The sequence below is a fragment of the Rhipicephalus sanguineus genome, chromosome 6 (assembly GCF_013339695.2).
Source record: "Rhipicephalus sanguineus isolate Rsan-2018 chromosome 6, BIME_Rsan_1.4, whole genome shotgun sequence".
NCBI classification, from domain to species: domain Eukaryota; kingdom Metazoa; phylum Arthropoda; class Arachnida; order Ixodida; family Ixodidae; genus Rhipicephalus; species Rhipicephalus sanguineus.
The window spans coordinates 120,904,158-120,928,688 of NC_051181.1; the positions used below are offsets into that span (position 1 = coordinate 120,904,158).

The 24,531-nt window shown below is 45.9% G+C and overlaps 1 protein-coding gene across 1 annotated transcript; it reads right to left on the reverse strand.

The window, feature by feature from the left end:
- Positions 1 to 312: 312 nt before the first annotated feature.
- Positions 313 to 23,686, reverse strand: LOC119398028 (uncharacterized). Its single transcript, XM_037665293.2, has 7 exons — positions 23,396 to 23,686; positions 19,578 to 19,636; positions 15,418 to 15,529; positions 13,901 to 13,927; positions 11,535 to 11,760; positions 8,417 to 8,742; positions 313 to 407 (listed from the first exon to the last, which is right to left on the reverse strand). Exons 4-7 carry the CDS (start codon positions 13,913 to 13,915, stop codon positions 384 to 386), a joined length of 591 nt encoding a protein of 196 aa, XP_037521221.1. The 5' UTR covers positions 13,916 to 13,927; positions 15,418 to 15,529; positions 19,578 to 19,636; positions 23,396 to 23,686; the 3' UTR covers positions 313 to 383.
- Between the last annotated feature and the right edge of the window lie 845 nt (positions 23,687 to 24,531).

A 24,531-nucleotide genomic window follows, 5' to 3' on the forward strand; every position in this document is an offset into this window, starting at 1 on the left:
TGTTCAACTGTATCAAAATGTCAACAAAAAGATGCCATCTCTCCTTGATAGTATTAAGTGTCAGAGTTTCCGGTAGCTGTATCGTAAGTGTGACGTCATGTCATCTTGGTGTAGTATTACAAACGGAAGCCGCAGCTTCTTTAGCACAAAAGCACAAATCGACGAAAATGGAACGAAAGACTACTTCGCGATGTTAGTACCGTCACGTCAGTGGCAAAATATCTTATAGAAGGGTTAACCCTTGTGTTTTGGGTCGTGTGCGCAAGCAAGGGGTTCGAACGGACGACCTTGGTCGACACGGGTTATTTTTCTTGCTCTTTGCTTGGAAGCAGTTCCATTCTGCGTCAGCAGAAGTTGCGCTGGATGTTGGTAGGCTGCCGTCTCTAGTAGCTTGCAACGAGACATTCCTGCAAAGAAAAACAAGAAACAGATATCGTGCAGGCTTGTCACAGATAAAACATTGAACGTAGTTGTGACAAACTTCGCACGTGCATTATTCCAAGCACGACAACCCTAGTGTATCTGCTGTGCTATGTGTAAGCGTATGCGTGTTCCGCTACATTGCAAGATGACAACATCATCCAACTTTTTCTTGTCCTCTGTTTTTTTTTCCTTGTGCTAATGGTGCGATTGACGTAAATAAGGTTATGCATGCTGCATGGATAAGCCAAGGATTCTCAGCAATGTTTGCCAAGTTCTTTGAATGGCGGTAACTGTGGCCGAGGCAACTGCCTGCATATTTTTGCAAAGCTAAATCCACATGCAGACATATTCGTCATCATCCTCATGATTATCTGCCTCTTTTCTCATAAGAGATACCGAAAGGTGCTTCGTTAGTTATTGAAGCTGTCAAAAGTTAAAAAAAAATGACCTAAAGAAATTTCAGCCAATAAGCACGCGTACAAGTGGTTCACCTTCGCTCAACCCTACAAAAAGAAAAAACGAAGGAAAAGAAAATTAATTGACACAACAAGTATGCTGCACCGCAAAACATATGTCGTGCAGCGAAGCCGTCTTTGACATAAATCTTCGACAAACTTATTTATTTATTTATTTATTTATTTATTTATTTATTTATTTATTTATCGTCGATCCATAAGTTTTCCCTCAAATAAAATATTTACGCGTCCCCCACACAGTGTGCAAGTGCCCCGGCAAGTGTGGTGCACCCCATAATCACACATTCTGCAGTGAAGCGATGTCTAACGAAAGCACTCGATTGATTGATTGATTGATTGATTGATTGATTGATTGATTGATTGATTGATTGATTGATTGATTGATTGATTGATTGATTGATTGATTGATTGATTGCCTAACAAACAGAGCGGGTGCAAATGAGTACGCCCAGGCGCGATTTCAACCTCCCCCGCCAAACCAGCTCAACTGTCCCTGCAAGTTAGCTGCACACAGTCATTGTAAGTTATGCGGCGAAGCCATTCTTGATGAGCCACAACTTTTATTTGTGAATCCATAATTTGGATTAACTTGTTAACTTATTGACTAATCGACCGATCGTACAGACAACTCTGACACCACCGTATTTGTGCCTGCGCTCATTCAGACGCTTCCATCCCTTCACCGCTTCCCCCTAGTGTAGGGTAGCAAACCGGACGCGCGTCTAGTTGACCTCCCTGCCTTTCCTTCTTCTCCACGCCCCCAGGAGGCGTACAGATTGAATTTCATTAACCGCTACGACGATAAAGTTTATACAATTGTTTTCTAGAACAATTCTGAGAGTTCGGCGTCGAGATTTGATACAAAGCTTTCACAAATCCGGGCTCTTCTTCCCTACTTTCATTCTTTACTCCTAAAGTGGCTATAACCCGCAGCCCCCCCGACTCCTCCTCCTTACATGCGGCATTTTGGCGCTGACAGAGAAGCAAGCGGTCATTCCAAAACTACGAGATCGCTTTTCAATCGTTGCACGGAGAAAACTCGAAATAACGCGAATAAAAAGGGGATCTAAGCGGGCCGAGGAACAACAAAGGGGGCTGCCCGAAAAGTCGAAACCGGAAGGCTCCGTCTCGAAAAGCCGCGCGCCCCAGATCTGTGGCTGTTTCATAAATTCAACTGGAAGCGAAAGTGTGTTGCGGTGTCTCGAAAATCGATCGTCGCTCGCAGCTACTGCGTGCTTGGCTAGGCTCGCCACGGACTGCCAACGTGACCGGCGAGCACAGCCGCTCGTCTCCCAGGCGCGCTTCGGTGGCCTTGCCGTTGGCGGCGCCGCTGGACGATGCTGGGGTGTCGATGACCTGGCTTCGGGTCGCCCACCTCCCAACCCCCTTCCAGCGGGTAAGGGAACTTCCCCACGATGACGTCACTCGACACTACGACTAGAACACTCCATGCGTTAGCAGTAAGTGTTCTTGTCGTAGCGCTGACTGTTTGTCCTAGTCAAAGCGGGGGGGGGGGGGGGGGGGGAGTCACGCTGAATCCATTCCAAGCTTGTTTCCTTTAAATGTGCCAAAGCAACATTGTATTTAGGTTGAATGGGGGCAATTCTTTTGTTATAACATCGGATAGCCGACGCTAGCCGATGTTAGTCCACACTTACCAACGGTCAGCCAACACTAGCAACCTTTCAGGCACGTTTCGTCCCTATTACCAACCATTAAACGTCCTATCCTGACCATTAGCCACAAGCCAAGCGATAATACATATACTTAACCCAACACTAGCCATGGCTAATCAGTGATGGCGGCATGCAAATAAATACGGTAGACCATGACAAATCCGACCGCCATTCACCGTTAAAAATCACGGGAGGCGGGGGGCTTACGTTGAGATTTGTTCTCACTTATAAAAGTGGTGTGTACGCGATCGTGCTCAAAAAAAGAGGTCAAATGTGGAGGTATAGTGGGTTCAGCAAAAGACTGTGCGCCCTAAGTGGTTAGGAGCGCAAGTGGTGAAGAAATTAATAACATAAGTAAGGATCGAAATGGAAAGACTAGAATCCGGCGCCCAGAAGTCGCGCGACACAAATGATGGGTCGTAACGGTGTACTATCGCGCTAAGTATGAGCTGCACCACGCGAGCGCGTGGCCGAGCGCTCTGCAATGTTGTACAGCGGCGCCAATCGTGGCATATTTCCGAGTTATCGGGGAAAATTTGGCTGTCCCTGCGAACGCTCATCGCCCCCGCATGCTTGCTTTCACCCTCGAAGTTATCACTTTCGGAGCTGATATCGCCGCAGTGCAATACGAGGGCGAGCGTCAACGCAAGTGGAGGCGATGCAGACTAGCAGGAACAGCCAAACCCTCCCCAGATAACTCGAAAACATGTGACGATTGGCGCCACTGTACAATGTTACAGTGCGCTTGGCCACGAGCTCCCGCGGTGTACCTCATACTGAGCGCGATATTACTTAGGTATTGCACGGAATTCACGCCATGAAAGTGGTAGGCGACGTCAATTTGGAGAGAGGAGCTTGAATTGAAGTAACTGATGTCTGTAAAGTATAACGGGTACGAATTAGCTGTAGAGCTGATTCCCCTTCTTTCTACTCCCACTCCCCCCCCCCCCCCCCCACCACCATCAAACACACACTCACGTAATGATAATGTTGACTCACTACTCTGTCCTTTACCGCTAAATAGCCAGCGTATTATCCCGGACAAAGAGCGGGCGCGAAGCCTACGGACATTGGTGATACTAGTACTAGTAACGCAAGTGTGGTTGCGCACACCTGAACGGGAAAAGATAAAATCACGCTGCGCCTAAAAAGAATGTAGAAAAAAAAAACGTTATTTCGCCTGCCTTGCTATATTTAAACAAAAAACAGTATATTCCCGGCACCCGTTTTAAAGGGACACTAAAGAGCAAAACGATTTTTCTCGCATTAGTAAAGTAGTCTTCCACGATACCAAAAACACCACGCTTTCTGCGCAAAGACGCTTAATAAGCGAGAAAACGCGCAAAAAGAAAATACAGGTGGCGACGCCACCTTGCAATTCCCACACCATTTTCCGTGATGTCACATATTTTTGACGGCGCCTGCTTGGGCCTACGTAGTTCCTAATCGGTCAAATCGAAGTACATTGTCCTCTGAGGGGGCCAGAGACTTGACATAACTAGTTTGTGCAAATTTCGTCGAGCCAGTGGCGCCAAAATACGTCAACTGCTGTTTGAAGTTTTTTACGTCGCGAATCACAAAGTTCGGCGCGAAATTTAAAAATGAAACTTTGAGCTTGGTTTTCTCCTCTAATAATAAACCTATGGTGGTGAAATAAACACAAGAGTTCTCCGAGCACACTTTATCAATATAAACCAATTCATTGTTTCTCTTTTGTGTCCCTTTAAAGCGAAAGAACACACAAATAAGGTTATTCGCATCACTACTACCGGCGCCCTCAATCTCTTTTTATTTTTGTTTTTACACGTATGTTTGGACACATTTCTGCTCGTTCAAGAATACTTGCCAAGTAGGTCAACGAGAAGCTGCTCCGACATCTATATAGCTAAGAAGACATGACACCAATAACAGTCCGGAAGGCTGCCTCAAGTACGTATCCATTCGGGGGTCATCAGCAACCAATACAAATAAAACATGGCACTTCTTGCTAAAGTATATGGCTGCGAGCTCAGTCAACGTCTGCACTTATACTGCAAAAATGTATATCAACTACAAGCTGCGTTTGTTTACATCCGCGCCCCCCGTGGCCTCACTAAGGGAGCATTTAACTAGACGCACCCGTAACCCAGTTGACCCACGACCGCGAAACAACAACACTACTTCGTAACGTTGCACAGTTCAAAACAAATAACTTAAGCGCGATTGACGAAACATTTGTGCTTTAACAAAACTGCTAATGACCCGCATCAATCATTGAGCGAGAGGATGGGTTTATTCTTCACTTTCAAGGACTGTGCCCACTGATACGCGGGTGCTTTGCGATTCAGTGTTGCGCGCTCTGGGATTTAGTATATCTACTGGCGCGTTGTAACTAGGCCGCAGCATCGATAATGGCATAACTATTCGGAGCCTAATGACATGCGACTACTGCGCATGCCAGCGCACACAGTTTCCGCTTCTGTAAGGATATGGGCGGGCACTTATTGATCTTTGCAAACGGATCAGTAACCGTTTCGTGTTTTTCAAATTACTTTATCTCTCTCGTGTTTGCGCGTCCCGCCAATATTCGAGCTAAGCTGTCGTGAAAAAAGAAAAAAAAAAACGACTGATTCGTCCCGATGACGTCCACAGGCAGTGTTATTACGTCATTAAACTCGTCCTCTACCATGCCAGATTCTTCTACGCAGATTTCATGTTTACATGTGCAAAGGTCTGGCTAAGCGCCAGACAAAAAGAAAATGACCTGAACACGTAACGGCTTTTGTGACATCTAAGAAGTCATTGGCAGCTTTTCACGACGTCCTGCCTATTAAATGAGATTTCTTGGTTTTACTAATCGTAATAAGCTTTCGCGTAAGTGGAGAATAAATCAATATGATGCTACACGAAGGTACGCTAAACACAGAAAATCTCAAAAATGCAGTCCCGACTAATCTCGATAAGCGTTGCGAAACTATTTGAGCGATAAGATACAAAAAGTAATGCAGTCTGATAAACGCTACTCTAAGCAGAAACTTATTGAGCTCACTTACACCGAACTGCTTAAAACGGGGGCAACATATATACACTGTAAGAAAGCGATGTGGTATATCGAGACCGCTAAGCATGCGAATCAAAACAAGCGAACAAGACACTCAGGTAATCATGCAGAATAACTTACCATTCTAGACCATACACACTTATTTTTTAGGCGTGCTTCATAGCGGAAGGAGAAGCGCTTTTGCAAAATCACTGCTGCAAGTGTTGTTGTTTTTTTCAGTGAAGGGGGACAGCATTTTATGGGTTGTAAATATATCTCTTTATGTTCCGTTTACACAAATGACAACTGTCACAGCCAAAAGCATTCGTTAAATTAGCCAGGCATTGTCCTTTAAAAAAGACTATTCTGCAGAAACCGCGAAGCTTTACTGAATGAGTCATCAATCAACTGAAAAAAAATGTTGTACGAATAGCACTCCCACACCATGGCGACTGTACCTGCAAGTGTGCCGCACCTCATTGCAGTAACTTTTGCAGATAAGCTTTCTTTGACGATCCCGCTGACATTTTGCTGATTGATTGATTGATTGATTGATTGATTGATTGATTGATTGATTGATTGATTGATTGATTGATTGATTGATTGATTGATTGATTGATTGATTGATTGATTGATTGATTGATTGATTGATTTTTGATTTGCAACATTCTTAAAGACAGCTGCACTAACCCAACAGTTAAAAACCGCGACACGGTATCTGTCCAACTACGCCAACTACTGCAAGTGGGCTTCGCCTCATTTATACAACCTTTGCAGAAAAGCCTTCTTTGGAAAGCACACTTGCATGGAAGGTTAGTTAGTTAGTTAGTTAGTTAGTTAGTTAGTTAGTTAGTTAGTTAGTTAGTTAGTTAGTTAGTTAGTTAGTTAGTTAGTTAGTTAGTTAGTTAGTTAGTTAGTTAGTTAGTTAGTTAGTTAGTTAGTTAGTTAGTTAGTTAGTTAGTTAGTTAGTTAGTTAGTTAGTTAGTTAGTTAGTAGTTAGTTAGTTAGTTAGTTAGTTAGTTAGTTAGTTAGTTAGTTAGTTAGTTAGTTAGTTAGTTAGTTAGTTAGTTAGTTAGTTAGTTAGTTAGTTAGTTAGTTAGTTAGTTAGTTAGTTAGTTAGTTAGTTAGTTAGTTAGTTAGTTAGTTAGTTAGTTAGTTAGTTAGCCACTGCCCAAAAATTGAAAGTGCGCTACACCTGAAATTTTCTGTTTGACCATCATGGTAACATTCGACGAAAATATTCGAATAATGATTTAACTAGCTCTTCAACACAACACAATGCTAATGAGATGTCATAGTAGAGACTAAAATGGCGCTAAATGTTGGCAGACAAGTACTTTCGCATAAGGCTGAGCGATGCGTCAGCCCCCACCATGCGCCGCTGAAATTAAACACGGTGCTCAGTTTCGTCATGCTGCACTCAACTCGCGGGCGCGAGCTGCCGCAGCAGCTTTTGTCTAAACAAGGCTGGTTTTAAACTGTTAATAAGTATTAATAGCGTTATTCAAGTTCCGTTCTACAAATGCCTAATGCATCCAGGCGCTTTAGAGTGAGTGAGTGAGTGAGTGAGTGAGTGAGTGAGTGAGTGAGTGAGTGAGTGAGTGAGTGAGTGAGTGAGTGAGTGAGTGAGTGAGTGAGTGAGTGAGTGAGTGAGTGAGTGAGTGAGTGAGTGAGTGAGTGAGTGAGTGAGTGAGTGAGTGAGTGAGTGAGTGAGTGAGTGAGTGAGTGAGTGAGTGAGTGAGTGAGTGAGTGAGTGAGTGAGTGAGTGAGTGAGTGAGTGAGTGAGTGAGTGAGTGAGTGAGTGAGTGAGTGAGTGAGTGAGTGAGTGAGTGAGTGAGTGAGTGAGTGAGTGAGTGAGTGAGTGAGTGAGTGAGTGAGTGAGTGAGTGAGTGAGTGAGTGAGTGAGTGAGTGAGTGAGTGAGTGAGTGAGTGAGTGAGTGAGTGAGTGAGTGAGTGAGTGAGTGAGTGAGTGAGTGAGTGAGTGAGTGAGTGAGTGAGTGAGTGAGTGAGTGAGTGAGTGAGTGAGCAGCGGCAGCCACTGAATGCCAAGGGCTTTTGTTTCCCAACTCTCTTATCATCTACTATTTCTTTATCTTCAAATTAGCCCAAAATACCCGCCACGGGGGTCCATTGGTTATGGGGCTCGACCGCTGACCCGAAAATCATGGGATCGAATCCCGGCCGCGGCGACCGCATTTTCGATGGAGGCGAAAATCGTAAAATAACAGCGCAATAGACGACGGACGAACACACAGAGACAAACGAGCGCTGACTTCCAACAGGTTTCTTTATGCGGAAACATAGAAATTTATAGCACTCACATATCACGAGAAACAGAAAATTACATCATGCGCAGAAAATCTTTTTCTTTATGAAAATAAACCAGTTAGAAGTCAGCGCTCGTTTGTCCCTGTGTGTTCGTCCGTCGTCTTTTGCGCTGTTGTTTTACGATCATGAGCAACCAACTAGCCCAATATACCGCCATTGTGGAGGCGAAAATGCTTGAAACCTGCCTGCTTAGGTTTAGGTGCACGTTAAAGAAACCCAGGTGGTCGAAATTTCCGGAGCCCGCCACTATGGCGTCCCTCATGATCACATCGTGGTTTTGGGACGTTAAACCCCACCAACTATTAGATACATAAATTAGCCCAGAATGAATGATCAATCATTTAAGTAACCCCTCTCACTCTTTCACTCTTTCTTTGTTGGTGAGCAAGTTTTACACGCCCCGTGCGAAACTTGCAACTTGCCTTCGCCACGTGCACATGCAAAAATATCTGCTCACGCTCACCATCCCTTCAACGCACTCATTGCATACGCACCCTGACGACGCTGAGTGGAAAGATGAAGTTGTAGTCCTTCCACGTGATGGCCCTCGTTCGGCGGCTGTTCATGCGTGGCTTCCAGAGCAGGCCTCGGTACTTGGCCTTGCGTGCGCACAGGCACGGGTAGAAGCTCATCTCATCTCCACCCGGTACTTCCTCGGGCGTCGCTGGCAGCGGGTCGTCCGGCGGAGGCTGGACTTCGACGGGTGCCGGCGTCGGCTCCGGCGGTGGCTTCGACTCCGCTGTAGTGACCACGGGAAAGGACGGCTCGTCCTCGCGGCTGCCTTCGTCGTCGCCAGGCTTAACCGCAGGCGGATCCGCTCCTGAGAGACAGGGATGAGCTTTCGTTGTACAAACGGCTCGTTGTGTGAGCCGTTGTCGACCTTAACACGAAAGGAGCGCCGCCATGTAGCGACTCCTCGTGCTCAAAGAGCCGGGGAGATTTCTCCGTGTTCTAAGCGTGAACGCGATCCCCCACCATACGAGAAATCACCTCGGAGCTCGGTACACAATTCTGCCCAGTGCAGGGTAGCATACCGGGTACTATCTTCTGGTTAACCTCCCTGTCTTCCTCTTCTGTTTCTCTCGCTCTCTCTCTGCCCTCAATGCCGCCTTTGCGGAGAACCTTCTACATGTATTGTTGACGCCGCAAACGATCACCCCTAAAGCCTCGCGACCACTACCCCACCGGCGATCCTTGCAAGAAAGCACTGGACAGCTCCGACTCGATGATCGGCGACGGTTCGTTGCGAGGACGCAGGGCTGGTACCGAGCCTAAGGCCTAATGAAATACAAAAAAGACACGTAACCACCAAGGAAGTTCTCTAGACAGAACACGGAACAGAAAAGTACGTCTCGAGTCCTTCCTTGGCGGTTACGCACCATTTTGTAGTTCAGTAAGCATGCACCAACTAGACCTGCAACACGCTTTACTGTGCTTTACTGCCCCTCTCTTTCTCTCTCTCTCTCTCTCTCTCTCCTTCGCCAGAGTAGGGAAGTAGGAAATTGGCTGCACGAAACTTTGCTGAACCTTCAGCAGAATTCACTACTCCAGTTATGTGGCGACGAGGAGTCGTCAGAGTATTTTTTCGCGTTATCGCTTTCAGCACGTCATTGCTGTGGTGCAGGTCTTGCTTGTTGTATCCGACACTTTCTATTGACTGTTGTAGGGAAGTCGAGAGCGAGACTGGCGTACCTAAACAGATCGTATGTGCGATGCGAATGGCCAGGGCGTTTGCATGAACTACAGTCCTTATTGAGCAAGTTTCACATGGGGAGATGGGGAGAGGTGCTGCCGCTAGAGGCGGGACTGCAGACGGAGGCTGCGATCGACTACGGCGTCTGTTTGCTTTCGCCAATTTTCGTCACAAGAACTTCGCACGTGGTCTCGTAACCATAATTAAAGTGAACCCTAGAAAAACAGGTGTGCAGTGCAAGAGCACTGAGTTCTTCTGCTTTTTTTTCCCAAAGCGGCCTGTCGAGATCCCGTCTTTGATGCTTCGCGGGCCTTTAAACAGTAAAAAAAAACGCGAAGCAAACAGTTCAGAATGGTCAGCACAATCATCGTCAACGATGATAGTCAAAGCATGCTACCCGAGTCGAAGCACGCAACACCTACCCTAACAAGCACTACATCCGTGGATTCGACACGAGTTAAAGATCAACAGGTCATATCCGTACCGCGGTCATTATTAATGACATCCTTGTACTCCTAAGCAACCAGCCGATCACGTCTCCCCAAACTGCGATGCCTGTACTGGGCACACTGAGTGCAGTGCTGGCACCTCTCGAGTAGAAGGATTCTCCACATGCTATCGTCATTCTCTTCTCATTAAATTCAAGACTGACCTCACCGATCGTCATCGTGCGTAACCTTGGGACGACTGCTCGGGCGAATGACTTCTCACTTCAAGGTATTCATTATCTCTCGCTTCTGTTGTGGGCTCTGTAATGATGACGCACTCTCTCCTTCTTTCCCTTTATCCTTTACACTTCCTTCTCCTCGCCATCAACGCAGGATTGCAAAGAGGATATGGAGATCTGACTAACTTCCTTCCTCACACCTTCATTTTTCTCTCTCTCTCTTATGTGTCAATAAATGTTGTTTCTTCGTGTCATGTGTAAGCACATTTCGGGTCCTTGTTACTAAACTTTAAGTAAGCTTTGGTATTGTTAATCGACTAGAGTTCTTGCCTATGTGTTCTGTTCTGGCCTCTTCGGTTTTAAATGGCTTGCAGTTTAAAGGTTGAGGTTTATATCACCACGGCTACTCCATTACTTTAACTTCTGCAGCGAAAAAAATGTCTACTTTTTTTCTGACCTACAGCTCGGCTGAAAGATTTGTGCGAGATCGAGATTGACTTCAGGCGCAACTTTGTTCTACGTTTGCGGCTTTCACTATATTCAAAATTCTGTGAAAATAAGTAGTCGGTGCCCATGTAGGTGCGACAACATTTAAATTCGTATTAAACAGCCAGTTCCAAGCCGTGAAGCTGCCGGACAGCGAAGCTGTCTGAGCACGAGTATATGTGATGGCAGGCTAAGGCAGCTTAGTTCCAATTCGAGCGTCATCATCGTCATCATCATCATCATTTCGTTTTATTTATTTATTTACTCACTCAACCTTCTGGTCATGTGACCTGCGTGACACCGGACAGAGACGCAGACGGCGCAGACACGACATAGAACAGCTGTGCTGTTTAAATCTCGCATGATCGCTTATGCAATCACCTAAGACGACTCGAAGGCGAAAGCCATTCTCTTTTTCTTCTAAGTTGATGCATTTATCCTGCCCCCTTCACCTTCCGAAAGCTTTCTGCACTTAACATGGATTTGGACTGCCTCCAGGACTGGAGGCACCTCACCTGGTTTTGCACTGCCTCCGTGACCGGCCAAGCTAGGATGTCATGCGGTGACGTCACAAATCTTGGTGATATGACGTCATCACGTTATGATAATTTTTTGCATCACTCGTGTTGTCTCCCACGCCGTGGGACGCCGACGGTCAATTTTCGCGGTTGATGAGGCATCTAAGGAAGATGTTACTTCTCTTACTGTGTCATGGCTGGTCAGCCCCCGATCTGAAAGTGGATGATTCTCAAGTCCTAGTGCGTACCTTCTGACGGCGGTGCCGGTGACGTCGAAGGAGTCGCCGCGACAACCGACACGGTCGAGACCTCTTCGGGAGGCGCCGCCGTCGGACCACTCGTCGACGGTGCGGCCGTGCTCGTTGTCCCCTCGGGCACAACCATGCCGGCCTGTTCTGGTCCAGACACACCGGCCTGGATCGGGTTCTCGGCCTCCGGAAGGGTCGGAGGCTTCTGCGGTCGCATGTTCTTCGACTGCGCACGTCCACCAAGGATATTAAAACGTTTATTATGATTTTTCTTGCGTTAACTTGCGTTGATTCAACATATGATTTCAATAAGAAATTAAATTAGGCCAACTCAATTTTCATGTTGGACGTACAAATTGTGGTAGAAAAGCCATGACAGTTAGCTCGTTCTTTTGCAGTGTCGTATTTTATCCTTGCTTTACATTGACTGGTTTTCGTGTAATATTTGAAAGTTTCATTAATGACTATTTGCTGTGAAAAGTCACGTTTGTGTTTTCTTGTGTATTATCACTTGCCACTGCCCGTACTTTTGATTGGCACTGGTATCTTGTTCTAGCTGATAGGGCAAGTTAAGCTACGAAACTAAGTTTTTGCACCTAATCACTCATTATATTGGAAGATGAGACATTGGCGGGGGGCGGGGGGGGGGGGGCGCATCGTGTGCATCTTTCGGCTGACTAAACCAATTTTTTATTATAGAGCCTGCGCGGACCCACAGAACTGTGAGTTACTAGAACTCAGGCCACATGCCACTTTTACACTGTTTCATTTAAAAAAAGATTAGAGTATCGATTATAAAGTTCTCCTACATAATAATGTAAATATTCATCTAATGCAACCACAGATGTTATGTTATTTGCTCTAAATTCTTACAATTTGGTGGTTCATTCACACAAACCCCTACAAGTAAGTATTGCATTCAATTTTTGTTTCCTTTTTCTTTTCTTTGTTCTTCAGTGTTTTGCTTGTCGGACTGCGTATGGTGTTCCGCGCACCACATACACTTCATCGCTCAAGCACGTAACACTGTAGGAATGCTTAGTTTTACGTGGTTCTTGTGCGTCGATCCTTACGCTCTAATCAAACATATCCTGACTCTTTTAATATCGCTGCCTAGAATTCAATTAAGATCAATAGACAAAAAATCCCAGGATCTCTTATGCATTCACCTAAGACGGCTCGAAGGCGAAAACTATCGTCTTTTTCTTTTCAGTCGACGTATTGTTCCTGCCCCACCACCCACCGAAAGCTTCCCGCATATAACGGGGTTTTGCACTGTCCCCAGGATCGGAGGCACCTCACCGGATTTTGCACTGCCTCCGTGATCGCCCCACCTTTGACCAAGCGATCATGTCGTGTGATGACGTCATTATGTGAGGTCACGTGATCTGACGTCACAAATTTTGACGAACTATGACGCCATTATGACGTCATATGGTGACGTCCTCCCATTGTGATTTTTTTTGCATCACTCTTGTTGGCGCCGCCGACGCGGGACGCCGATCAATTTTCTCGTTTGATGAGGCATGTAAGGCTTTCGCCTTAAAATTTGATTTTCGTTACTCTCTTTGACGGTCTCCCTGTCCGCACATGCCGTTCCACTTGGCGTTCTTACAACGCCTGTAAAGGTTGTTTCACCTTGCGCACAACCGCTCACTAGAAAGCCTGCTTTAAAGAAACCGCCTAACTTTCAATTGCGGGCGTGACGGGAGCGAGCCTGGCGCGTGTTTCAGCGCTCCTAGATTAAACTGACGCCAAAGTGAAGGAAATCCTAAACTACACACTCGAAAATGTCATCCCGAAAAGTGCGAGCTTTACCTACCTCGCGCGTAGGCTTCATTGCTCATTATGCTGTGACGATTAACGCAAAGTGCAGCAAAGAACCTAATACCTCAAACAAAGAAATACTCTATAATTTCATCAATACATCATTAAATAATTAACATTTTCATTGTTCTTGGTGTTACATACAATAGAAGAATTAACCCCCGGTGAAAGCGAGTAAAGAGAGTAGAATAGCTTTGCGCTCAGGAACAGTCGGTGTGGTGTAATATTAATTATCATGGGCTCATTCATTGATTAGAGGGTAATTTAATTGTTACTCTTTTTTTCTTGTTTTTTTTTCTCCTCTCTTTATGCTATTTCATCATGTTGAACTGCTTAAAAGTACAAAGATATAGAACGATGCATCTCGTATGTCTGGAACATTCAATTTTATTGTAGTTTTCGTTCACTAAAGCAACAGCATGTTTTTTTAATTATTTCTAAGGTATACTTACTGCTACCAGCACTCTGTCACTAATTTATTTATCCCGGAAAATAGATGTTCAAGCATCAACATGAAAAAGTGTACGAAACGCACTCACCCTTTCTGAAGCCATGCACGCTCTCAGCTGAAACGAAGCGAGCGAATTCGTCTTTAAAAACGAACACCCGTACAAACAAGGCAAAACGATCATCTTTAACTTATCATCGCCACGCTGTATCGCCCATTGCCTGTCTATGCTCCAACACGTGATTGCCGCGTGTAGGAAAGCAAAATTTAATTTTCCCGCCACTTTGTTATGGGGGAGGGGGGGGGGAGAGCTTTCCGTGCTCACAACGTTTTCATCCATTCCACGAGTAGAATTGGGCACGCAGCGCCCATTTCGAAATGTTCCAGCTCGTCACGCGTATGACCCTTTCCTTTCTTCTTTTTTTTTTCTTTTCGGTTGCGGCGTTTACTGTACGTTTTTCTGAGGCAAACATCGCATTTACGGTAGTCCCCCCCCCCCTTTCTTCCACAATCTAGTTTATAGAAGCTCAGCACGCAACCACGTACCCAGAGCCTATTTCCGTTCTCGGTCGATAGCGTAGCTACGCGAACATGGTTCGGAATGCAAACAAGAGCACCGATGGTCACGACTGACTGTTCGCGAAAACTACCCACTCGTAGAACTTTCATATGAAGTAGGCTGCGTTTCTGATATTTTTGGGTTCGTTTTCTTATTAAAGAACGCCCTTAATATTAATTTTATTGCTTTTTTTTTTGTCACGTTTGAATATCAGGCTAGGCTTTTGTTGCGGAGGCCCAAAGCTTTTGCCTTCTAAACGCTTCTAAGTGTTTAGTGCCCTATTTCGCGCTAACTTTTTTTGCCCGCATGGCGTGGCGCTTCATGAACAACACACGAGGCTTACGGAAACGGATTTAATAAGTTTCAAATATCTCCTCTCCCTCTTAAATAAGCGTAAATTACGAATAACTTCTGCAAGCGCTGTCAGACTACATTTCATGGGACACGTATTCTCCGACAAACACAGGTACTTTTTGCAATTTTTCTTTCTTTCTTTCTTTCTTTCTTTCTTTCTTTCTTTCTTTCTTTCTTTCTTTCTTTCTTTCTTTCTTTCTTTCTTTCTTTCTTTCTTTCTTTCTTTCTTTCTTTCTTTCTTTCTTGTTTAATTTTTCCTCATATTGCATCATAATCCAAGGTAATCCAGGCGAATAGTGTGCATGAACACCCGACCGAGGTCTGCGCGTAATCTAAACAAGACTTGACGAGGCGTTTCAGAGCAATACGCCACGTGTAATCGTATCAGAACAGGTGAACAGGAAGCTGAACGCCGACCGGAACCCCCGAAATCACTCAGGCATAAAAACCTCTGTCATAATATAAACAGCCGTTCGTTAACGTCACTACTAATCAACATAAACCAGCTTGTTATACCAGTCTTTTTCACTCCGATTTTGTTGTCCCCCAGGTGGTCGAAATTTCCGGAGCCCTCCACTATACGGCGTCCCTCATAATCATATCGGGGTTTTGGGACGTTAAACCCCGGATGTTATTATTAGATTTTGTTCTCCGCAGAATCACGTGACACTGTAGAATATGCACACTCGGCCCACCTTTGTGCACGGCAGCTTGTTTTCAGCACAATGCGGTGAGGAACGTGGCAGCGTCCATGGTGCCGCCCACGTTGTACTGGCAACCGAGCACCACCACTTTGTCCGCCGGATCCTGCGAAAAGAAACGAGGTCGCGGGCGCAATACTCGCTACAGCACGATAGTAGTATTATTGTCTCGTCAAGCAATCGTTACCAAAGTGATCTGACTTAGCGTAAGCAACGACTATGGCAATGACGCGCACCCGAATACAGGATTTACGTATACAGGATCATCAGTGATGGCAGTGCGTTCTTGCGACGTTGTGATAAACCACAATGCTCTGCAACGGTTGTCAAGCTGCACGACTTTTTTTTTCGGTGTTTTGAAGTATATGCTAGAATATAACAATGCGTTCGAAACTAATCCAATTCGCTCGCAATTATCGGTGCCGATCAATGTATTGCCTGCGAGATATCTGAAACAGCAGCTGAGCTGTCTTAGTCATTTGATCGTTGCCTGTGTTTCGAAGGGCGGCAGGTAACGTTACCAAATTTTGGAGGTTGGGTGGGGAATATAATTATATGCACAAGTAGATATTTCAGAAACTCTGCCTGGAGGGTTGGGGAGGGGACGTTGCAAGGACAGCTCTATATCTGGGCTTCAGATGTCGCGGTACACTTCTGCTGCCACTGCAACCAAGTCACACTAAAACTCTGTACTTATCGCGGGCCATAACCAACGGCATACGGAACGAGGTATACATATCAACACAAGGCACAACAGGCAAACGTCCTTTCCGTCCCCTACGTTCCATTCGTGCCACAGTAATTCACTTTTTTTTTGCCTGCTTTCAGTGGCCAGGTCATCTTACCTATTTAGAGGTGCAGTCAATAATATATCCGGCTTATTCCAGCTCCTAATACATGGTGCCGCTGGCGAGCCCGCGTAGTCTAGATGTCATTCGCGCTCGGCGACGGTAAATCTCATTTTCCTGTCAGCATACGTACGTGCCAATCAGTGGGCATCATCTCGATACGCCTGCATGTTTTGTGATACATATATTGTGATTCTTTCCGAGGTAAGTTCTGTTGACTCAAGGGCTCGAATTATGTATTTGCTCTGGTTAAATATATTCGTTATAAAAGCCTGAGCGTATTATGCTTCTTCTCTTCACTTCGTCTACATCACTGGAAACGCTTCGCCTAGTCACGCAGTACTCCATGTTTTCATTGATTGTTTCGTTGATTCATTTACCCTCTTCACTACCGAACAAAAATGTAGGCAAGAAAAGAAGATGCAGTTTGCGTTCACGCGGTTTCAAAAACTGGAAAAAAAAACGTTGCGACAAGAAACTTAATTTTCAAAGGGTAAAAATGGGTGTCCACGAACGAGAACTTGAGTTGCAAATATGGAAAAAACACTGTCGATAAATGAGAATTATGGCTTTCAGTGCTTCAAACATTTTTTTAATGATTGCGAAGGGGGAATGAATAGCGTAACTTTTGTTCACGCTACACTGTATGCAAACAAAAATTATTTGCAAAGTTTAAGCAGATATAGCCTAAGCAGCCGCGCGCTGCACGATCTGCCCACCACCGCCGTTTTGTTTGGTTTGCGCACCAGTCGATAACGTGGACTTCTGGTGCTCACTCTTGGTGTATGGTTAAATGACACTCTGGGCGACGAAGGCTCGAGTTTTCAATTACACCGAGCAGCTTGATGTTGCGTAATTTACTTAAGAAGTCATGGCCACGAACGTGGACGCAGGTAGCGAAGAGGTTATTCGTTATTGTTCTGGTTTGCGTCACCTCGTCAATTATTTTCACTCGTTTTTACCCGTTTGCAAATGCAGGGAAATTTTCAAAAACAAAAGAGGTACGCAGTCAGAGCTATTCACATTTCTTTTCTTGGATTCTATTCATCCGCATTTTTTTAAAACTGTAAACTACGGAATTATGTTCACTTGTCAAACCACAAAACTCAGTTTATACTGTCAACCACTTAACGTTTTTGAGAACAATGAAGAGCGAAAATAATTGCGCCTCTGTTGGTCACTTCTTTTTTTTTACTATTTGCCATAAAGACACACGAGGTCATAACATCAGGCGAGGAGGGTCACTTGAACAAACTATATACAACCGCGCCGAACTTGTCTCCACGCAGCAAAACGGCGCAGCGTTTTCTGCACGGTACAAAGCGTAGCAAGATTAGAACAACAACACAAAAAAATATTGTTCGCTCTTCCGTGTACCTATTTCAATTACATCAAGCGTGAGAAAAGATTAATTCATCTCGTCTCGTCCATTATTCCTTTTTTGGTTCGTTTTTCGCTGGCAAGTTTCGCTTTGGAAAACAGTCCTTTTTTGTTATTGTTGTTTTAATGTGGGAACAAGAACCTGCCCCGTTTGTGCGAAGCGGGAATGGCGATCAATCAGTAATACAGAAACGAGGCGCGAGAAACGGACGCCTCTGCTGCGATCTGTCGAGAACTCTGAAGACCGCGCACTCTTCTAAAAAGATGGATGCGGCGGCGTAGCAACACGCCGACCCTGCGAGAATGGCATCTCTGGAAAGGAGGCGCATGCGGCGAGGGTCCAGATGCGTTTCCAGCTCCATAGGTTTACACTCTGTGTGTGCTCTCTTTCCAAGATCGTAATTCATGCCTGGGTCACAAGGGTGGCGACAGTAATCTGGGTCATGAGAGCCACAGAAATTCAAAGAGCACTTTTCTTTTGGAAAGAGCCATTCTAAACCCCCACAATAGAGGGTAGAGGTGGTGAATGCGTACTGTGTGTATGACACAAAAAAAAACAAAAGAACAGACGACTAGAAAGAGATATTCGTGTGTTTCACATATAGTGGTATTTTACTGAACTTTCACGCGAACTTTAACGCGTGCGCGTATTGATCCGTTCTGCTGGCTCTGTTTCTTTTGTTTTGTTCTGTTTGCGTCTTTTGTTAACACTTTCCGCGGACTTGGTGGGTTGGTTGTTCGACTAATGTGCGTATGTATTTATGGGAAACTGGGCCGTCGAAACGCTTTAACTATGTATTTCGATATCCTGCTTTAATGTAGTATGGGAGATGTAGGTGTCGAAATTTCCCAGGTGGTCGAAATTTCCGGAGCCCTCCGCTACCGCGTGCCTCGTAATCATATCGTGGCTTTGGCACGTAAAAGCCCGGATGTTATTATTACGTAATACGTGCGTAGTAATTGCGCAACGACAAACGGGAAGTGTAAGGCTGTAAGTGCGACGGACACAGCCTTTCACGCTCAGTTTCATTTTTAGCGTGACAATTGAAAGCACGAAAAGAAACAAAGATCTACACTTCCGCACAATCATCTCATGGATATGAGTTATTGCTGTGTGATACTGATTCTCATCAACTTTTATCTCGTCCAGCTGATCGTATTAGTCATGCTCCAACGTTCTGTAGCTGTCACTCGGATCAGTGTTTCGTGCATAGTAACAGGTCGTCAGTTCGTAGGTCTTTACATTTCCAGGCTAAACTAAGTTTCAGGCCTAACGTTCGCTACAGTGTGTTCATTACCATCTTCACACCACAGCTCCTTTTTTTTAATTAAAATATTTTTATTAATCAGTGAAGTTGTTAAAGCCTTCTAACCTGCTGTCTTAATTTCGCGGCGTGCCCAATCAGACCTCTTGAATTCAAATGGGGAACTCAGGAGAGAGAAATCTTAATTTGAACGTGCATGTGGCCATCTGGCAATAACCCGTCAACGTGTCGCCATTTCTGACTTGGGGAAAAAAACGCATTGTGCACTGCACTGCTCGGGAGGGTGAGCGCTTAAAAAAAAACCCTAGCGTCACTGTATCCAATCAAATGCATATATTGAAACCCCAATCTCAGCAATATCGAATGTTTCGCAGACTGCAATGTGACACCAGTTCAGCTGGCAAATATGAGTCTGTTCAGTGCGAAAGCATTCACACATGAACAAATTGTTCTGCGTTATAAATCGACTTTCAGCTTTTTTTTTTATCTAGTGTACCGATGCCAACCCCGACCCATTCGTTTGTTTTCTACCGCCCTTAAAACTTAAACAGTCGGGAATGCTAAACACGTCAACTTTTAGTCTTCGAAATATTTTCACCTTAAGCCAAAAAAGAAAAGGTAAAGAAAGCTCTTACGCTAACAACATCAGTTAGATACGTACGATGTTGTTGAGCAGGCACTGAAACCTCTTGACTTGGACTTCACTGCTCACGGCTGTATCTGTAAGAGAAAAACAAACAAGCAAAGCAAAGTCCTTAAAGATACAGATGTTGTCGGCTAGGTGAATTGGTTAGTATTCGTGCATCCATGAGCATCTCGATTATAGACGCGGATAAGGTACGAAAATGTCAGAAGGTTACGGGATGTGAGAACACCAGAATATTTCCGCATCCTGAGCAAGCCGCCTGGATTTCAAATGCTCTACCTGCTCTCGCCCACGTGACCAATATAGTGATCAACTGTTTTAATAAGCCTCCAAGATAGGACTGTGTTGACAATCGACTTCTTTTAGAGGTGCCTTCATGCCGTATTTTTACTTCTAAGTACAGTGTACTGTACTTCTAAGTGTTCGCACGGGAGCCATTTCATAACACTACTCTAAAGGTAACCAGGTCAAATCCAATGCAGGCCTGGTCTACGTCCTATTACGCTACGGCAGGGTCATTGCTATCAAGACTGAGAAGTAGCATTGTAAAGGCAGTGTTATACAGAAACCCCCCCCCCCCCCCACCCCCCCCCCCACCCCCCCCCCCCCCCCCCCAAAAAAAAAAAACGCTACCAACGAAGCGAAATATCTTCAAGGAAAAGTATACTTTTATTTGTAAAAAAGAATGCGTGTAAGGAACTGTTGTTCAGAGAACAGTTGTTTGGCGCTTGCCACTGAAGTTTCCTAACATTTTTCTGGCTTTATTTACAAAATGTGAGGTTGACGAGCCTCGATGTGTATCAAACGCGACACACGCAAAAATATTATTAAAATGTTTGCACACCTTTTTATTTTTTATACCGTATCCGAAAGATTGTATTTGTAGGGTTATGCTTTAGAAGACAGCGGGAGAGGAAGATGAATATCAGAACATTTGTTGTTTTCCGTTACGTACTTTCTCCCTGCCTTCGAAAGCACAACCATATCACCGCGCAGCTCCAACTGACCCAGGAAGCAGCACTTTTGAAATATTCGTGAGAAGTATGCAAGATTCGTATTCGGAATCACCTAGCTCATAAACAATATCGTCTTCTCTAACGCAGTGGGCTATTGAGGTTGTTCGAGTAGGTACAGGTGTCTCAGACAGGCCGGCCGACGTTTCGATAGGTGGACCTGTCTTTGTAAAAGCCACCTAGTCATGAATGGTGTTTTCAAGATTATTCAGTGTTGTATACTAGATCTGACGCAAGAAAATATTTTCCCGAAACGTGGGAGGCCAAGGTCGCCTTCGAGGACCTGGAATACCAGCGACAACTGGTCGCCAGGGCCAAGAAGGACGTCGAAGCCAGAGGGTTCCTTGACTAGGGAGCCTTCCCACCTCAGGGCAATACCGGGCATCGCTCGGAACACTGTTTCGAGAATAAACGTTTATTTCTCTCTCTCTCTCTCTGTACAGGCGCAGTGCATATGTACCGTACCATGTACACTTCAAGATTCGTGCAGAACTGAATGCGTACGCATAGTCGCATTTTAACAGAAATATGTGTTGCCAGTTGAAATGCCATGCACGCTTTGGACATGTAGTCTTCATCCAACCATGTGATTACTGGAGCATTCTCTATTATGTATACGCACCATGTTCTATGCCCATCATCATAACCTTCATGTATGGCTCCTTTGTGTCATTGATGTTATATCAACGTACGCGACGACGGATGACTGCATGTTCTGGACACCGAAATGTGTTGCCGGTACGTTGTCATGTTCGAGGTGCCTGTCGTCATAGCTGCCATGTATGCCTCCTCCGAGCCGCCGACGCCATTTTCACATATTGGTCTTCAGTACCTTCTGTCTCAATGATAAATTACACCGCAAACGCATAGCCTTCTCGTCGAAAATTTCACGCGATGCGCAAAATGGCCTCCTCGTCCACTACAATATTGTTTGCTCTGCATGGACTCCGAGGTACATACAAGGACGACGTGCTCTCACATAAACTCTTAACCAGTTCCTGCTTAAAGTGCTAGATATATCCGGGAAACTAAACCAAGAGTTCTTGTGTCCTGGTTATATTCGTCACTTTATGCAGGGCCTGATCAAAAGCAAACGTTTTCAAGTAAAACCAAACGTCAACCGTGCGATTAGCGCGATGACAGACTAGCGAACAGCCTCGAGACGCGTGAGCTATTTCTACGCTTCTTAGAACGACGCCGTTGAGACACAGCTATCGTGTGACATAATAGTGTCGACGCTCATTACCTTACACAGCTTCCGCGCGAAGCAGCCGGCAGCAGTTGCGCAAGCGACCCGGTCTAGCTACAGCTTCCTGCTCATCCGCGGTGCTTAACTATGTCGCGGGAAATGAGTGTACAGGTCGAGTTTACACACGTCGCCTGGTCTGTATACTATCAGTAATGAGCGCTAGCGAGAACCAGGCTAACTTGAGACATTAGTCGTATAACCGCCTGCATACAAATGCAACCACCGCATCAGCATCTGCTAACACGGCAGGGCGCGCTCAAGTCGGAAACGGACGCATTAGCAGTTGCGCAAGAGACTTCGAGATTACCTATGCGCATATACAGACAGCTCAGCAATTATGTCATAGCGGGTAAGTAGGGCGCGTTGACGATTATGCCGCTCCGGTCTGATACTAGCACCGTACGCTACGCAAACGACGAAGTATGCGCCGTAATAACAATATATATTGCTTGCAAACGTTAAGTGGCGTAGAAGCTAAACGAATCGCCTTCCCCGTCGTGCGTTAACAACGTGCACTAGCAGTTATGCAAACTAAGCCTAAAAATAAAGCGACGCACGCCTTGTGAGACACGGGTGTGACCGGCACTTCCTGATGCGTTCGCACTGAAGCTCCACGCGGCATCCGAAGGCCTCAATGGCAATATTTATCTCGTGCAAAACGCTTCCCCGTATCGTATATATAATGCTGCTAAGTACGAGGTCGCGGGTTCGATTGCCGGCCTCGGAAGTCGCTCTTTAACGATGTCTGTAATGCAAAGATGTCCGGGTACTCCTATCTTTAAGTGTATCCGAAAAAACCCTGTGGCTATAATTATTTTGTGGGCTCCTGTGCCGGGTATTAATTCTCAGTAACAAATTACGTTCGGTGGAGGGAAATATTGCCGTATAACGGTGCTTGTTAGAGTTCATTTTATAGAGGAGCGCGTTGTTCCAGACGTAGTACTGAGAGCATTTCCAGTTCGCCTGTGAACTAACAGCGCGAGTTCGTGTTGTGTAGCTTCAAGCTAACTGTTCATCCATCTCTTTCTTACTCTTCTTCTTTCTTGCTACCCTTTCCTTTCTATTATTCCCCCTTCCCCCACCCCAAATGTAGGGTAGCCAACCGAGCCAAAGCTTGGTTAACCTCCCTGTCTTTCCTCTTCGTTTCTCTCCTCTCTCTCTCTCTCCAGTTCACACTAAGGCGACCCTCAAACACTCATAATCCACAACGGGACATTGCAGACCCTGGTGGTCCTATGCCGCTAATTTTGCGGCGGGGTGCCACCCCAAATGACTAAAACTTCGTACTGCCATCGCACCACCCCGAAGCCCTGTTTTGCCTATTTTACCGCCAAGCAGCTGGCGAGATGAGTACCCACGGACAACCTAGCGCCAGGTTGGCGCATTCCTGTACCCCTTACGAAAAACCGGTGGGTCTCCGGCTGGCACTGGTTATCGAAACCTGTATGTGCCACATTAGAAGCAGACGCCCAAACATCTCGGCACAGCTGTGGTGACATTGCAGGGAGTGATGGAGCATAGGCATTTTCCGAGACGACGGAAGGATCGGGCGTTCCAACAGGAGGGCTTACCGCAGGCTAGTGTGTAGAGAAGGGAGAGGTTGATCTGCCTCAGCGCAATGTCCATGGCGTCGCTTCTCCGATGCGCGAAGCGCGCGAGTCCGTCTGCCCTGCCGGCGCCTCCAACAGCGGTGGCCAGGGCGAACCACGCAATCCAGGAACCACTGCGCCACCGGCGGTCCATGCTGCTTCTGCTGCTGCTGGCCAGCCAGCTGTCTGCGTCGATGTGTGTGCTACCGGAGGGCGACGATCTTTGTGGAGTCGGTGCACCCTCCCGCGTGCCGTATGCTTCGCTGGTCACCCGCTCTCCGTCTCTCTCTCTCTCTCGCCCTAGCACCAACAGCCCATTACAATACACCTCCTTTCCCTTCCCTACGTGCGCCACCCCCGTCACGTTTACTGGGTGTCGTTTTGTCTTTGTGTTCGGTTTCTGTCTTTCTTTCCTTCCGCTTTTACCACGTGCTTGTGTACGTGTGTGTGCTCGCGGCTTAACGGTCGATCGAAGCCTTCACTCCCTCCCGACTACACCGCCACCACCACCACCACCACGACCACCGCCAAACCCCCAACAATGTGGGTCGTTTGCGGTCCCAGGCTCCGCCCTCCTTCGTCGGAGTCATTTCCCTGCGTAACTATATGCACAGGACGTGTCATGCATGTGAGCCCTGTGACAAGACCGGCGTCACGCGCAGCCAAGGTCTCCTTGGTTTAGATTGTGCGGATCTCGTTCGTACGTACAACATGACCGAGTATCTTCCGAAAATCAAAGACTTACAACAAGAACATTGGAAATAGAACTGTACAGTAGCATTTACCTATCTTTCTTTGTCGTGTGCGATTCAGCCCGACAGTGAGCTCTCTTGAACTCGAAGCGTTGAAAACCATGTTTGAATGCCTTGTTGACTTCTTGTTGAACGCATTTAGCATTTTGCAACCAGTGGCCGTGGGGTCCGGTGTCATTTCTTCATCTAGTGTTTTCTCTCCCCTATTACCTGTTTCATTCCATTAGCGCGCCTAGACAGTGGACAAATGTCTGTTGAAACAGGTCTTGCATGCCGTCAACAGAAGACATCACAGCTGAAGGCGACGAAGGCACTGCTGAGGTTTTTAAGAGAGACGAACTTGGACAAGCGGCTGTGACAGAAATG